The sequence below is a fragment of the Ambystoma mexicanum genome, chromosome 9, assembly GCF_040938575.1.
Source record: "Ambystoma mexicanum isolate Mex_15411 chromosome 9, UKY_AmexF1_1, whole genome shotgun sequence".
In the NCBI taxonomy this organism is placed as follows: Eukaryota; Metazoa; Chordata; class Amphibia; order Caudata; family Ambystomatidae; genus Ambystoma; species Ambystoma mexicanum.
In genome coordinates this window covers 612,132,115-612,146,142 of record NC_090931.1, presented here as the reverse complement: position 1 = coordinate 612,146,142, position 14,028 = coordinate 612,132,115, and the positions used below count along the sequence as shown (strand labels likewise).

Below are 14,028 nucleotides of genomic sequence, written 5' to 3'. Positions count from 1 at the left end.
GTCATGTCCTCTGGCTAAAACAACCTCATTCTAGCCCTATCACTATATACACAAATAACATAAAGAACACTGGGGGGATGACTCCCTTCTCCTGGTTCAGTGGTATCCACCTTAGTGATTATGTTTAAAAAGTCTTTACTAAGAGTTTGTGTTCCACAAAGATGTAGAATACCAGGACGAGGACTCCCTCCTCCTGTTCCAATGGCTAAGCGTCTTTACAATATTTTTGGCTACCATTGTCCTAATGTCTGAATCAATGAAACTGTACTGGGAGGTCGGAAGAATGACTCGCTTCTCCTGGTTTACTTGACTTTTGATGAGAATATTTCTTAACAGTTCTTATTAACCTTTGTACTTCGCTCTAGGCTTTCTCTGAGTTCATTTAAGTGTTCTTGCTTCACTTTGCTTACTGTTACAATAAGTATCATGGTGAGGGGGTTTACTCCTAAGTCTTTGCCAGAGTTACTGAGACGAGGAAGATCCCTCTGGATGTTTTGAAGAGCTCTGCAAGAAATACTGAGACGAGGGAGATCACTCCTGATGCATTCATTATTTTCCCCCAAACACCTATGAGGTCTAACGTGGTTCCCGTTATTTTCTTCCTGGGACCACATCGCTGGTTCTTCCTGGGGTGTTTGGGCCGCTCTTCTGCGTTCGTCGCCACTCTTTCCTCGCTTCTCTCTACCCTGCTTTGGTTCCTCAGAGCCTCTGGTTCAGCAGTATGTGTTAAGGGACCAACCGGTCCACCTCGCTGAGGAAACGCCACTGTTAACCGGATCATCACTTCTGCATTGGTTGGGCCTCCTTCTAGCTCCCGAGGCTTCCTCCGACCTTCCAGCCAAGTCCTCTTGACCGAGGACTTGCTTCTCAGTTCGGTGTCTCAGTTGCCGGGTTTGAACTTCCTGGGCAGGTGCGTCTTCACGTTGGCTTCTCTCTGGATTACCTGGTTCCCTTTCAGACAGTCCTTTGTCTGTTTTTATGGCCGATGGCTGGGTCCTCCCCAGTACAATGTTATAGTCCCTTGTCTGTATCGATGATGCACTCTTCAGACCTCCTTGGGGCCACCTCTTCTCAGTTCTTTGGATATCATATGGAAGAGTAGTTTGTATTACTACCATTATCATCATCTTCACAGTATTTCCATAAGACAATAGATTAAGTCTTATAAGAAGAAAAGGGGGAGTGTCACAATAATGTACAGTGGCACTTGAGAGGCTTTTCTTACAGAATTTAGGGATTTCGGGGACTCGAAGGTGAGCAGGTTAGGGAGTTCCACCATGGAATGGGAGTCACCATCCCCATGAGAGAAGTCTCTCCCTCTGAGGTCCTCCTGCTTTTTACCACCCCTAGAGGGAATATCAAGTAGCAGAATCACAGGGTAGGGTTTTCCCATGGGGAGAAGGGACGTGATCCCACGATTCGTCACACTGTCCTTTCAAAATGAAATACAAATGGTCTGCTCTAGATGGGCCATCAATAGCAAAGTGTAAACATCCAATGGCCAGATACTGTTTAGGCAAATTTTCTCTGCTGCATCTCCCTGTTCTCCAGCAGTGATCAAGCCGGTAACATCCCCTCTTCACAACCCTGAATGTAAAAAATAAAAAAGACCCCTTCTTATGTATGTATAACTTAAAACACATGAACAGGTTGGCATTTGGCAGAAGAAAGTTTAAGGTGCTGATGAATGCAATATAGTATGTAAAGTGCATAAACCGGTCAACCACTTCCTTAGGGACATTCCTCATTTGGTTGGGATGCTCAATTTGAAGAATTAATTGAATTTCGGTGATGGCATGCATATCCTGCTGAAGACAGAATACAAAACCTACCGCAAATCCTGCCTGAATGGAACATTTTTAATAGGCTAAGCTTAGCGTCAGCAGTGGGTCAGACTGAAGTATAGGTTTTGCTTAGAGATCAGCCTAATCAAGAGTCTTCATTGTTAATTATATAGACAGGCTTAAATGCAACATTAGTCATTGTACTTCACTTTAGCCCATGACCCTTGCAATGGTTTGTATAGGAGCACACTTGGATGCCACCTCATTGTTCACCTTGGCATTAAAACAAAATAGTTGCCACTGGAAATTCCCTCTTTGGTAAGAGTCAAGGTGAAATGACAAATGGGTTTAAAACTGCCTGCGACATAAGGGATTAAGTAGTCCCAGGTGTGATGTAATTCTGGTTGTTAATTGGTTGGCTCCGTACTGCAGTGATGGGTGTCTGGCAGCAGATGACAGCATGGAGACTGGAAGGGTGTAGCTGTTTCCTGTTGACTGACAGACGAGCAGGGAAAGCAGGAGCTACCTGTGAGGAGAGTGTGCGAAGGAAGAGAATGGGAGCAGATCATTTTTCATGGAGTTGTGTTGAGAACAGAGTCCCTGACATAGAAGCATTCCATATAGGATTTTCTCAAGTTCTCACCTCCCCAAGTAGGGAGAGGATAATCAAAGCAGATACACGACAGGAAAAATGCCCTTTTGTGAGTCGAGACATAATCCGAACAGTTCTTGGATATGGCATAGTTCATATATTTTGGCCTAGAGGGGGCAAACGAAAATGGATTTGGACATCTTGTTTTGATGATTGACTAGTGGGGTGTTTGTTATCAAGGTCTAAAATATGGGGATGTGGTGAAAGGTTGTATGGGAGGCGCCGAAATCCTGTAACCAGGAAAGCTCTAGTGCCTCCCAGACCACATTGACTGAGCATTATGGTGAGGTAAAGGATAGGATGCCCAATGAATCCGTGACAAGCTGCCACTAAACTATCTTAACTCCTGTTCCCCGATGCGTAGAGAGGTGTGTTGCCCACCAGAAATCAAATATGAAGACTGACTCAGGTCTTTGAATAGCTACTCGCCCCAACTGGTGATGGTTGGCATTTATTCCTGTGAGCAAAGGAAGTCCAGGACGAGATTGCCACACAGGTAGCCCGCTTGTCAGGACTTTTACTGCTACAGAAACCTGGGTTATCTTAACAGGTGCAAGATCTTTGAGGTCAATCATAATAATCAGCTGGTATTACCAGCTCATACGTTGACACAGACCATGAAAGGAGCTTTTTATCTTGCAGCTCCAAAAGCATGGAATGCCTTACCCCCAGATATTCGAACCCTGATATCGACTGAGCAACTGAGAAAGAAGCTGAAGACTCTACTGTTTAGATAATTATTGGCTCACTTTGCTTTGTAGATCCTTCCCCTTAATCCCCTATTGGAATTAGAATGTCCAATTTGTTTGTCCATCATGTGATGGTTTTGTGTCATCTGTTCTGCGCCCCATAGCCTCTGGGTCACTGGTGCGTATTATAAATTGATAAAGTAAATGAAAAGGTGAGCTATCGGGAGGATGAATTATTTGAAGCCTCGGCACCCTAGCCTGCTACTGTCTTGATAGGTTAGTGATAATTGGGGATGGGCTAAATTCTGAAGATTACAAATCCAAGATGTGAATGGTCAATTAAGTTTGTGTACTAAGGATACCATAATTAAGGTGAAAGGGCTCACGTTGTAATGTGCCTACACTTTAACTTGTCACTGTTATTGTCTGGATGCATCCCATTTAAATAAGTTGCTGGCATTCTTCTACAACTGTCAAACTGTGGAGAAGGTGCGAGTAAAAAGAAATCAATGCAGCATGCACACCCATTGTGGTTGGCATTGGGTGGCAAATGAGAGCATTATATTGCTTAGGTGAACCTTTAGAGTTAGCCCCTTGTTCAATATGTGGAGGTACTGCACAGATTCTAAGTATTGGAACCCCAGCTTTGACAGGAAATAGTACGCATATTGGTGCTGTGATGTGCAAGGTGCAGAGTTGTAGCACGTGGTAGAATGATGTTGGCGAATACTGCCAGCTACAGGAATGGAGCGGAAAGAAGCAAGGTGTTGGTGTAGGGTCCCAGCTTTCGGGGTCAAAGGGAAAGCCCAGTCCTTGATGTCATTGTGAAGTCCTGAAATTGAGCTTTTAGGAATGTATGTTACTTTAACTGGGATCTTGTTTCTTCATCCCTTACTTAAACATGTTAATTTGCTGGCAAACACATATGCAGAGGAGACCTGCAGCTACCATCTCCCTTTTACACCCGCCTCCTCCGGGGAACTAATTTCCTCCTTGTTTGCAGAGTTCTGCTCACAAGTATGGGAGCCAGGAATGGGCAAAACACGTTGGTGAAAAGGAGCTGGGATATACTACCTTCTCTGGAGGGTGGTTATTTGCACTATTGCAGCATATACTGTACCAGGCCTTGAGTTACTGAGGTTTGCACTACCACTGCCCATGCTGCATTTGAGTGTAGTTTGCTTCCTGCACTGTACATGTGTTGGTGGGAAGCATGTAATTTCTGCCGCCTGTATTACACCTGGTACTAGTGTGTTGTCTGCATATCTCCTGCCTTCCTGTATGTCACGTGATACAATTGGGTCTAAACTGAATATGTCTTTTCCCCCCCTTTTAACAGGTGATTCGAAGCTTGGCCCGATGGTACCCTGAGCAGTTAAGTGTGTTTTCTCATAGGCCTCATTACAAACGTCGGTTTTTACTACGTCTTCACACTGTTGGCAGCAGGCAAGCAAAGCACAGGATCGAAGGAATAATCAACTACAGGTTGCAATTAGTTTTGGTAGCATTATGCTGTAAATTTGTTCAGTTGGATAAGCGCCTGCTGCAAGTATTTGCCTCCTCCTCTTGTCGGGAGTTGAAATCGTGGTAGGGCCAACACAGCCCTTAACCCATCCATGGTTTATAGCATGAACACTATTGCGCAGTATAATAGTAATGCATATTATTTAAGCGCCAAGTCTCTATTCAGTTTTTGTTACGTGCTAACTGGTGTATATAATATCTACTGGAAGGACAGGTGAAGTGCCAGGCAGGAATTATTTTTCCATTACTCCGATATAAATTATGCCGTGCCTGCCACCTCTCCCTTTGTAGAATGAGTAGAGCACCAGCTGGTGTATGAATCGCCCAGTTGTGAGATTGTGGGGTGGGCCCTGTTGTGTCACTAAACACTGTTTGTTTTGCAGGAGGTCCTTCATTACTGTATGCACCGGCCAATCTCATGCATCATATCCATTCCAAACAGGTAAGGCCTATCAATGTCTCAGGCTGTGGAGGAATCTCTGCTTCCTCTCGCTTTCTGCGGCTGCTGTCCAAGTATTGTGCAAGGGCAGTTAATTTGTAACTTCACCCCAAACTGTGTCTGCTACCTCCTGTCTGCTTGAGTTAGTATGTAAATATTGCTCTACAGTGATGTGGTTCTGCTGCCCTCTCTCACGCAATGCTTACACAGCTTGCCAAGTCACCCACCACAGCCTTTGCTACAATCTTCCCAGAAAACAGTGCACTATGTACAACTTGGGACTGTACGTTATTTTCTGGTGAGATAGCTTAGTTTGATCTGCAGGGATTTCAGAGGTTCCCACAGAGAGTGGGTTGCTGTGCAGACTCTCCCTGTTGTCGCTCTTAGCTGACAAAGGGATTACTATTGAGTGGGAAAAAAGGATCTGTTAGTTAGGGAGCCAGTAAGACCCACAAAAAGGTTGTTCTCGAGTATTTTACAAAGTATCTGGAGACTAGATGCTTGGTCTGAATTTATTTGGGGTGGTCTACAGAGCCGCTGTATGGTTTGTGCTATAAAATTTAGGCTTGACTGGGATGTTGTAGGCCAGTGGACATTTTGTTTTCCAATATTGATTGAGAAAGAACGAGGCTGTCCTGTTAACTATACTTGTGAAAGGATGGCTGTGATAATTTGTACAGCGCATTTCTACAACGTAGAATGCCTCTGGGTGCTTGAGGTGAAAGAAATGCAACAGTTATTTTAAGACATTTTAGCAAGCAGTGCGTACGATAAGAGTACTGTAGCACAAACAGGTGGCAAGCAAGGTATGAGACAAAACTCCAGGTAAATATTTCTTTATTCTTTTTTTAAATATTTTAAACATTTGTTTATGCTTTGCAAAGCAAACCTTTACAAAAAACAAAGTACAAAGTCTGCAATCAAACATCGTATCATACATTGTTAAAAACACCTTTGTTGCGCATTTCCATTACAGAAACACAAAAGGCTGAGCATTAAATAAAAACACCAGTACTTTATAGTGAACCTTCAACATTTAATGAAATAAAGTCTCAACCCTTAATTAAATTAATCAACGAACATATATCAGTCACATTAGTCCAGTCTTAATAGAGCTGCCCAACCCCCAGATTTTAAAAAAGGAGAGACTTTTTTTAGACCGTATTCTATTCGGAGCCATTACTGTAAACTGCCATTCGCCATTCTAGAGACGAAGATTTTCGTCATAAGCAACCAGAATGCACATAATAGCGTTTCTTGAATGAAGGTGTACTATCTAATAAAAATGCTTTTAAATTCTATAACAAAACGGAGGTGAGCATTATGCTTTAACTTCTTTAATTACTGCTCCAACAGCAATTCAACAAAACACTCTCCAATCCTCTTTCTTTGTTGCTGCTCCCATAAGATAAGTACCTGATGAGTGTTGCTCTTCATTGTGTGATCGTACTGTGATTTATTTAGAAGGCGCGGCACGCTTTCCTGACCTACTTTATTATTAGTAGCGCTAGCGTTTAGCCATTATTGGTGTCAAAGATATAAATTAAACGCCGCATTTTCTTTGTTCCTCTTTCGTGTCACCGACGCTTGGTTTTCGGTTTCCGCATCTTTGAGGAGCCGGGGCCAGAGCCGTGGGTGATCGTGCTCGCATTAGGCCCCTGGCCCCGCCTCCTCAGCTCGACTCTTGCGAGTGTGTCGAGCGGCCTTTCCCCGCGGGCTTTAGGACCCGGCGGGAGAGCGGGCACGCCCATCAGCCTTCGCGCGCAGCTCAAACTGCGTAGTACGAAGGAGAGAGCAAACGAAGCGACATGCAATACGGAGCTCCGCTAAAAGAGTTCTAATGGTGGAACGATAAGTTGTAGGAGAGTCGTCTGGGCTATTTGGAGTGTTCTACATTCAGCTGAGTATAAAAAAAAAAATGTTCAAAAGGAGATTGTGTTCCTTTACACTATACAGGAAAATATAGTGTACTCTGAGGTCCCATTCCGGTATGGCACAGTACAAAGAACCCAGATCCAGATCCACATCTCCTGAGTGGTCTTCAGATGAGTGGGTAGAGGAGACTATCGAGGAGGACCAGGACCGCAGCTTGAGTTTCAAAAGGGTCCAATGGGATTCATTGTCCCAGGCAGTATCCGAAGGAGTCCTCCCCCCTCACCCAAAGACTCGATCATTTGGAGGCTATGTTTAATAAACAGAAAGCAGAACAGGACCAGTCCAGGAAGAGGAGGGCGCTTAGCCCTGGCGAGTGGACCTCGGAGACACCCCAATCCTGGGGTTGAGCAGAAGGGCAAGGGCAACGGTGCCAGGCTCTCGACCCCCTGCCCCAGCGGTGTATAATTTAGGGGAAAAGGAGGATGCCGGTTATACACCAGACGACGAGAGCGGCAACGAGGAGGTCTCCCCTCGTCAGCCTGGAGCACAGGATCAACTCCCGGAAGAGGAACCATTGGGAGATATGTTTGAGGCGATCAGGCATCCTAGATCAACAGACTGGGTGCCTTCACCCAGTATATGACTCTCCACATGAGGAAGCCTCTCGACCGAGAAGTAAGGTCAAAAATGCGAGCAGAATGTCCCAGACCAGAGCTGCCAGGCAAGGTCACAGACGCTCCTGACCTAGATCCAAAAATGGTCACCTTTGTGACGAAAACCGCCAAGGATGTTAGGAAAGGAGTAGATAGGGCTTGGCGAGGGTGCCAGGATAAGGTACTAGATCTCGCTGGACCCTCGCGAAAATCATGGACTTGGCCGAGAGAGCCATTGACACAGGATCACTAGTTGACCCCCAGGTTCTAGCAAACTGGGCCTAACGAGCTGTCCGCTTGCTAGGAAATGCAAACTGCGCACTCTCTTCAGAGTGAAGGCGCGAGTACTACTGAAAATTGACAGTAAGCTGAGTGATCTGGCTTCGTACGAGGCAGGCGAAGGAGCGAAGGGGATGTTGTTCGGGGACGCATTCGCGAAAGAAATGAATCAGTTTGTGGGGACTTACTCTGCCCTAGAGAAGGCACAGAGCTCCATCAGAAGGATCTTCCCCAGCCGTGTTTTTTCCGGGACCGGGCGCCAGAGAGGTCGAGCGTCCGGTCGCTCCAACTCCAACAGAAGACCTCAGAATCAAAGGTCCCAATACTGGGAATCTCGGCAGCAGGACAATTGTTTCCCAACAAGGAGCCGTTTCCCTAGGAACAGAAGGGGGAGAGGAGCTTTCAGGCAGCAAGGTGCTCCTATCGGTGAGTACTACGCCAATTCCCCACAAAATGGGGGGCAGGACAGCAGAGTTTGGGCAGGCTTGGCGCGAGCTCTCCAGCGATGCGTGGGTTCTGCAGACAGTATCTGGTATGCATCTAGAGTTCATAGGTACTCCCATCCAAGCGCGTACCCCAGTTCCGATGTTCAAATCTCAGAGCGAAAAGGCCCAGCTCTTCAACAAGCTACAGATCCTAGCCGCTAAAGGGGCGATAGAAAGAGAGCTACTGCAGGATACAGGCTTTATCGGCAACATTTTCCTAGTGCGCAGAGGAGAGAAAGTGAGACCCGTAATAAATTTAAAGAGCCTGAACGAATGGGTAGTTCACAGGCATTTCAAGATGGAGGGTATTCATCTTCTTCGAGATCTTCTCAGGACAGGGGATTGGCTAGTCCGCCTGGATCTCAAAGACGCCTACCTCACAGTTCCGATAGCAGATCAGTATCGGAGATATCTGCGTTTCCTGTGGTGTGCCGAGATGTGGAGGTTCACTTGCCTACCCTTCAGTCTGGCCTCCGCTCCGTGGGCCTTCACCAAGCTCATGCGCCCAGTAGCAGCAGCTATCCACGAGCGGGGGATAAGGATTATCATTTACCTAGACGATATATTGATTCTAGGTCAGAGCGCAGCCCAGCTGCGGGTCCAAGCAGAAAGGGTATCCACGCTAGTGACATCTCTCGGTTTCATCATCAATTCCGAGAAGTCATATCTTCGCCCCACGCAGAGGATAGAGTTCTTAGGATTTGTTATAGATACCAAGAAGGCAATTCTAGAATTACCAGCTCACAAAGTGCGAGCGATTCGGAAGGAGCACAGAGGGGTTATAGTGAGGAAGGTTATTTCGCTTCGCAATCTAGCCCGTATAGTGGGTCTACTTGCAGCATCCATTCAGGCAATCTTTCCAGGCCCTTTGCGCTACAGGGCCCTGCAGCGGTTAAAGATCAGACACCTCCGGGAAGGACTGAATTACCACCAGCTAGTTTCGCTAGATCAGGAAGCCATGACAGAGCTACAGTGGTGGTTACAGAATATGGAAGCCTGGAACAGCAGAGCGATTTTCGGGGACTCCCCAGAGTTAGTAGTGGAATCAGACGTCAGCAGAGCAGGCTGGGGGACACGCTGCGGAAGTCTCCAAACAGGAGGAAAATGGTCCCAAGAAGAGCTCAAGCTCCACATAAACTGCCTAGAGTTGTTAGCGGGTTCTTTTGCAGTGAAAGTATTCACCAAGGACCGAGTGAACTGCTGTGTCCTTCTCAAGATGGACAATATTTCGGCAGTCCGTTATATAAACAAGTTAGGGGAAACATCATCCAGAATGTTAGCAGAGTTAGCAAAGGATTTCTGGCATCATTGCCTGCGCCAACACATATCAGTATCAGCAGAATACTTACCAGGTGCTCAGAACGAGATAGCAGACTGGAATTCTCGATACCTGGTAGACTCCAGCGATTGGAGGCTACTCCCTTCCATTTTCAACAAGCTCCAGCATCTATGGGGCCCATTGAACCTGGACCTGTTCGCCTCCAGGCTCAACGCACAGTTGCCCAAGTTTTACAGCTGGAGGATAGACCCGGAAGCAGCGGGGACAGACGCCTTTCTCCAGAAGTGGACGGAAGTAGTGCTATACGCCTTCCCTCCATTTATCATGTTGACGCGAGTGTTAGCACAGACGAGGAGAGACCGAGCAGAGCTGGTTCTCGTAGTCCCATTGTGGAAGTCCCAACCGTGGTTTCCAGTAGTGATGGGACTTTCTACGGATTTCCCGAGAGCGATTCCCCACGAAGCAGATCTCCAGTCGGGCACGCTCACCCGCTCATAGCAGAGGGTACACTGACCTTGCTAGCGTGCAGGGTTTTGGGCGACGTTGGGAGTTGCTAGGCATTTCGCAGCTCGCTGCGGACTGTATTAGAAGTTCATGGGTGCCTTCGACCATTAGGAGCTACGGTTCCGCTTGGGATCGATGGTCGTCGTACTGCACAACCGTCGGTGTGGATCCCGTTTCAGCCCCTCTCGTTCACATGTTGAACTTTCTAGCACTAAGGTTTAGCGAGGGCTGCGCTTACAGAACTTTAGGAGTTTACAGATCAGCCATATCGGCAGGTCACAACAAGGTGGAGGGACACCCGATAGGGGAGCACCCAGCAGTGATTAGACTTCTGAAAGGAGTGAAGCTAAAGAAACCACCAGAACCTAAATACTCTGTACTATGGGACGTACGCTCAGTGTTTCAGTTGTTCATGTCCTGGCCAGATAATCAAGACCTTTCTCGCTCTCAACTGTCAGGGAAGCTAGCCATGCTCCTATGTCTCATAGCGTGTAGACGGTTATTGGATGTGAAGGCATTAGAAATAGACAGAAAAATATTCTACCCAGATGGCGTGGCCTTCTCCATAGCGAATAGAACGAAGTCGGACTCTGCAGTTATTTCATATCCCTATTTCCCAGATAATGCTAAGCTTTGCGTAGCGCAGTGCATCAAGGACTATGAAGCGGCTACAGCAGCGTTGAGGCCCAGAGGTGTGACGCAGTTGCTCATTGTGCGTAGGAAGCCTTTTCACGCAGTAGCGACAGCCACCATAGCGAGATGGGTTAGAGAAGTGATGCAGTGGGCAGGAATAGACTTGTCACGGTTTGGGGCGCACTCCGCGAGAGGCGCAATGGCATCCAGCGCATTTGCGTCAGGAGTATCCTTGCAAGACATTATGAAGTTAGCTGATTGGTCTAATGAACGTACCTTTAAGACTTTCTATTTTAAACCTGTCTCACAGATTGCTAATAGAGTTATTAATGACTTTGAACAAGCATAATGCTCGCCTCCGTCTTGTCATAGAATGAAGATTGTCCAGACTTAACAGCTCAGGCAGTCTTGATTCTATTAAAGACTAGGAGGCGTGGGTCATGACAAAGCATGAACTGTACTGTTGTATTGTGTTGAGCAAAGACCCACCCTTACGTTCTCGTCTTCCATTAATTGCAGGGGAAGACCAGAAGCAGACATGAATAAGTCTTCAGTGTTCCCGCATTTTGGAGTTCTTGGGGGGGGGGGTGGGGGGGAGTTCTACTGCAGCAGTTTACGCCAAAGTTTGGCGAGAGGAAGGACTGCATTCCCATGGTTGTTAGTTATGTTGACTCAGGAGTTTGAGTTCAGAACATTGGTCGCTAGCCAAAGAAAGAGGATTGGAGAGCAGTCAGAGCCCTTCTTCTGGACAAGGGTGAGCTCTCATTGGGCAACGGGACAGGTGCAGGACTACAGAGGCACAGAGGATTGTGGACATTAGTAGTTCAAAACGATTTGATATCATCTTTATGCTATTATTTGGAAAGTATGTTGCCCCTATGTTTACAGAAGCTTCCAGGGCATGGAAGCGTAAAACAGTGTTACCAAGTTTTAAAAAAAAAAAAATAAAAAAAATGTTTTGTTGAATTGCTGTGGGAGCAGTAATTAAAGAAGTTAAGGCATAATGCTCGCCTCCTAGTCTTTAATAGAATCAAGACTGCCTGAGCTGTTAAGCCTGGACAATCTTCATTGTCCATTACACAGAGCATGATTTCATTAGTGGTTAGCAATCATTACAACACCACAGACTCTGGATAAGTAATCAACAACAGCAATTTTGAGTGAAATGGAAGGATTGTGAACCACCAAAGGCCATCCGAGTTAATCCACCCCAAATTTGACACAAATTGACCCAAAGAATGTAATACAGGCAGTTAATAAAGCCTTACAGTGGAGAAGCAGATGTCTTAGCGTTTCCTTCTTTGTTATTTTACAAACCCGACATGGAAAGAACACTCTAAGAAGCCCTTTGCCTAATCTGATTTCCATTATTTCTCCCGTTATGCACACATTGAAGCGAAACCTCATATAACAGGAACTCCAGTTTTTATTAGGAAATCTTTTTAAGTACTTTCTGGTTCACCTAGTCTTTTTTGATGGATAACCAATTGTGCAAACCTTTTTGTAGAGGTAAACTCTGCCATTGTATCTGAACAATAAGAGTATTGTAAGTATTTCTTTACCCTGATTGGATTATGTATCAGCATATTACATGTTAGGCCCAGCTTCTCCAACGTTGCCAGGCTTAATATTTGAAGTTTTACAAGCTCAATGACCTTAGAGTTCCCCTGCAGGAGATCACTGCCCAGAAGTTTGTACAAGTTATCCCCTGAATCAATTATAAGTCTGCTAAACATGGACAGTTTACGCCACAGAACATGATATCCTAAAGATAAAAGTCCAAACACGTACCGAATAGCAGCAATTGGAACTGGGGTTGGCAAACAAAACAGTATACCTTTCCAAATGTTAGCTTCAAATCTCTGACATGGGTGTAATTGACTATGGGTCGAATTCAAGCCCATAAGTTATTTTGGGTATGACCTTTAAACTATAATAGCGTATTAAAGGGATCATTGAGAATAAACCAAATTTCACAGCCTTTTTTTCATCTGGATGATCAACTAAATATGAGGCTTTCTTGTTTTTGACTTTCAACTTTATATGATCTATATACCAATCATAGTTCTTTAAGGGTTTACAGGCACTAAATTTCATAATACTTGTTTTACTAGCTTTAATTTTAAGATGGTTTTGCTTACTGCAAGAACAAAAAGCTGTAATCCTAAACTGCAAACCTTTGCAGATTGGTCAAAAAGGAGAAGGTCATCAGCGTAGGCACACCAAGCCACCATCCTTCCATCAATTTTTGGTGGAATTAAGGCAGCTCCAACCAGACAGTCCCCTGCATCCGATATGTACAGATTAAACAACGTAGGAGCAAATATGCAGCCTTGTCTTAATCCATTTATGATTTTAAATGGACCTGACAAAAGACCCTCCAGATTCAGACGTATCTGTACATATGACTCCTTGTGCGACTGAATTAGAATAGACAGAATGTTACTCAGAAGGCCTAGGTCTTTTAGTTTTTGCCATAGGGTATCTCTGTCTGCTAAATCAAACACCATAGAAAGATCAATAGCAGATGGATATATGGGGGATGATCCAGTTTTCCAAGTTTTATGTTGAAGAATTGAGAGTAGTAAGCCCCCTGCATCCGTACCCGTTTGCCTCCTAAACCCAAACTGCAGGGCACAAAAGATCTTATTTATCTCCTCCCATTCCTGAATATCTTTCAATATTAAGCTGGTAAATATAGAGTCTGCATCCATGATTGCAATAGGACGGTAGTTCTCCGGGATTTTTTTATCCCCGGCTTTATAAACCGGTACTACATAAGATAAGTGCCATGTCGAAAGGGCCGTTCCTCTAATCTTGTGCAGAGAGGAGAGCAGAGCAGTGGAGAGGAGGCTGGGGCGTTGCTCCATCAAAAAGGCTGCTGTACAGTTCCTCTAATCTTGTACAGAGCGGAGAGGAGAGGCATCCATTACCAGGGCCTTGTTCTACATTTGGAAGGTTAAAAAGGAGTGAAGGAGCTGCTGTCTGGGACTGCACGGGCCAGCTGTGCTGACTCTTAGACATGATTTCTGTGCTCGGATTTTCTGCAAACTGTGTTCTTCTCCTTGCCGGCTTGGATTCCCTTTCAGTTTGCTGGAGTGTCTGACTCCAAATTGGGGATTATATCTTGTGTGACCCGACAGTTGGGTTATACTCTTCATTTTTTTAAATATATTTATTTATTTTGAATGTACACTTTTTTCGTGTGGCCCGCAGTGGTCGTTGTGTTGTC

General features: G+C 45.4%; 1 protein-coding gene across 1 annotated transcript in view; it reads left to right on the top strand.

Annotated features, from left to right (window-relative positions):
• Positions 1-14,028, top strand: part of TP53I13 (tumor protein p53 inducible protein 13) — a 141,614-nt gene that overhangs the window by 65,269 nt on the left and 62,317 nt on the right. The window contains exons 2-3 of the mRNA XM_069613937.1: positions 4,465-4,610; positions 5,033-5,091. Of these exons, the coding sequence (XP_069470038.1) occupies positions 5,051-5,091 (41 nt within the window). The 5' untranslated portion in view covers positions 4,465-4,610; positions 5,033-5,050. The remainder of the gene's footprint in view (positions 1-4,464; positions 4,611-5,032; positions 5,092-14,028) is intronic.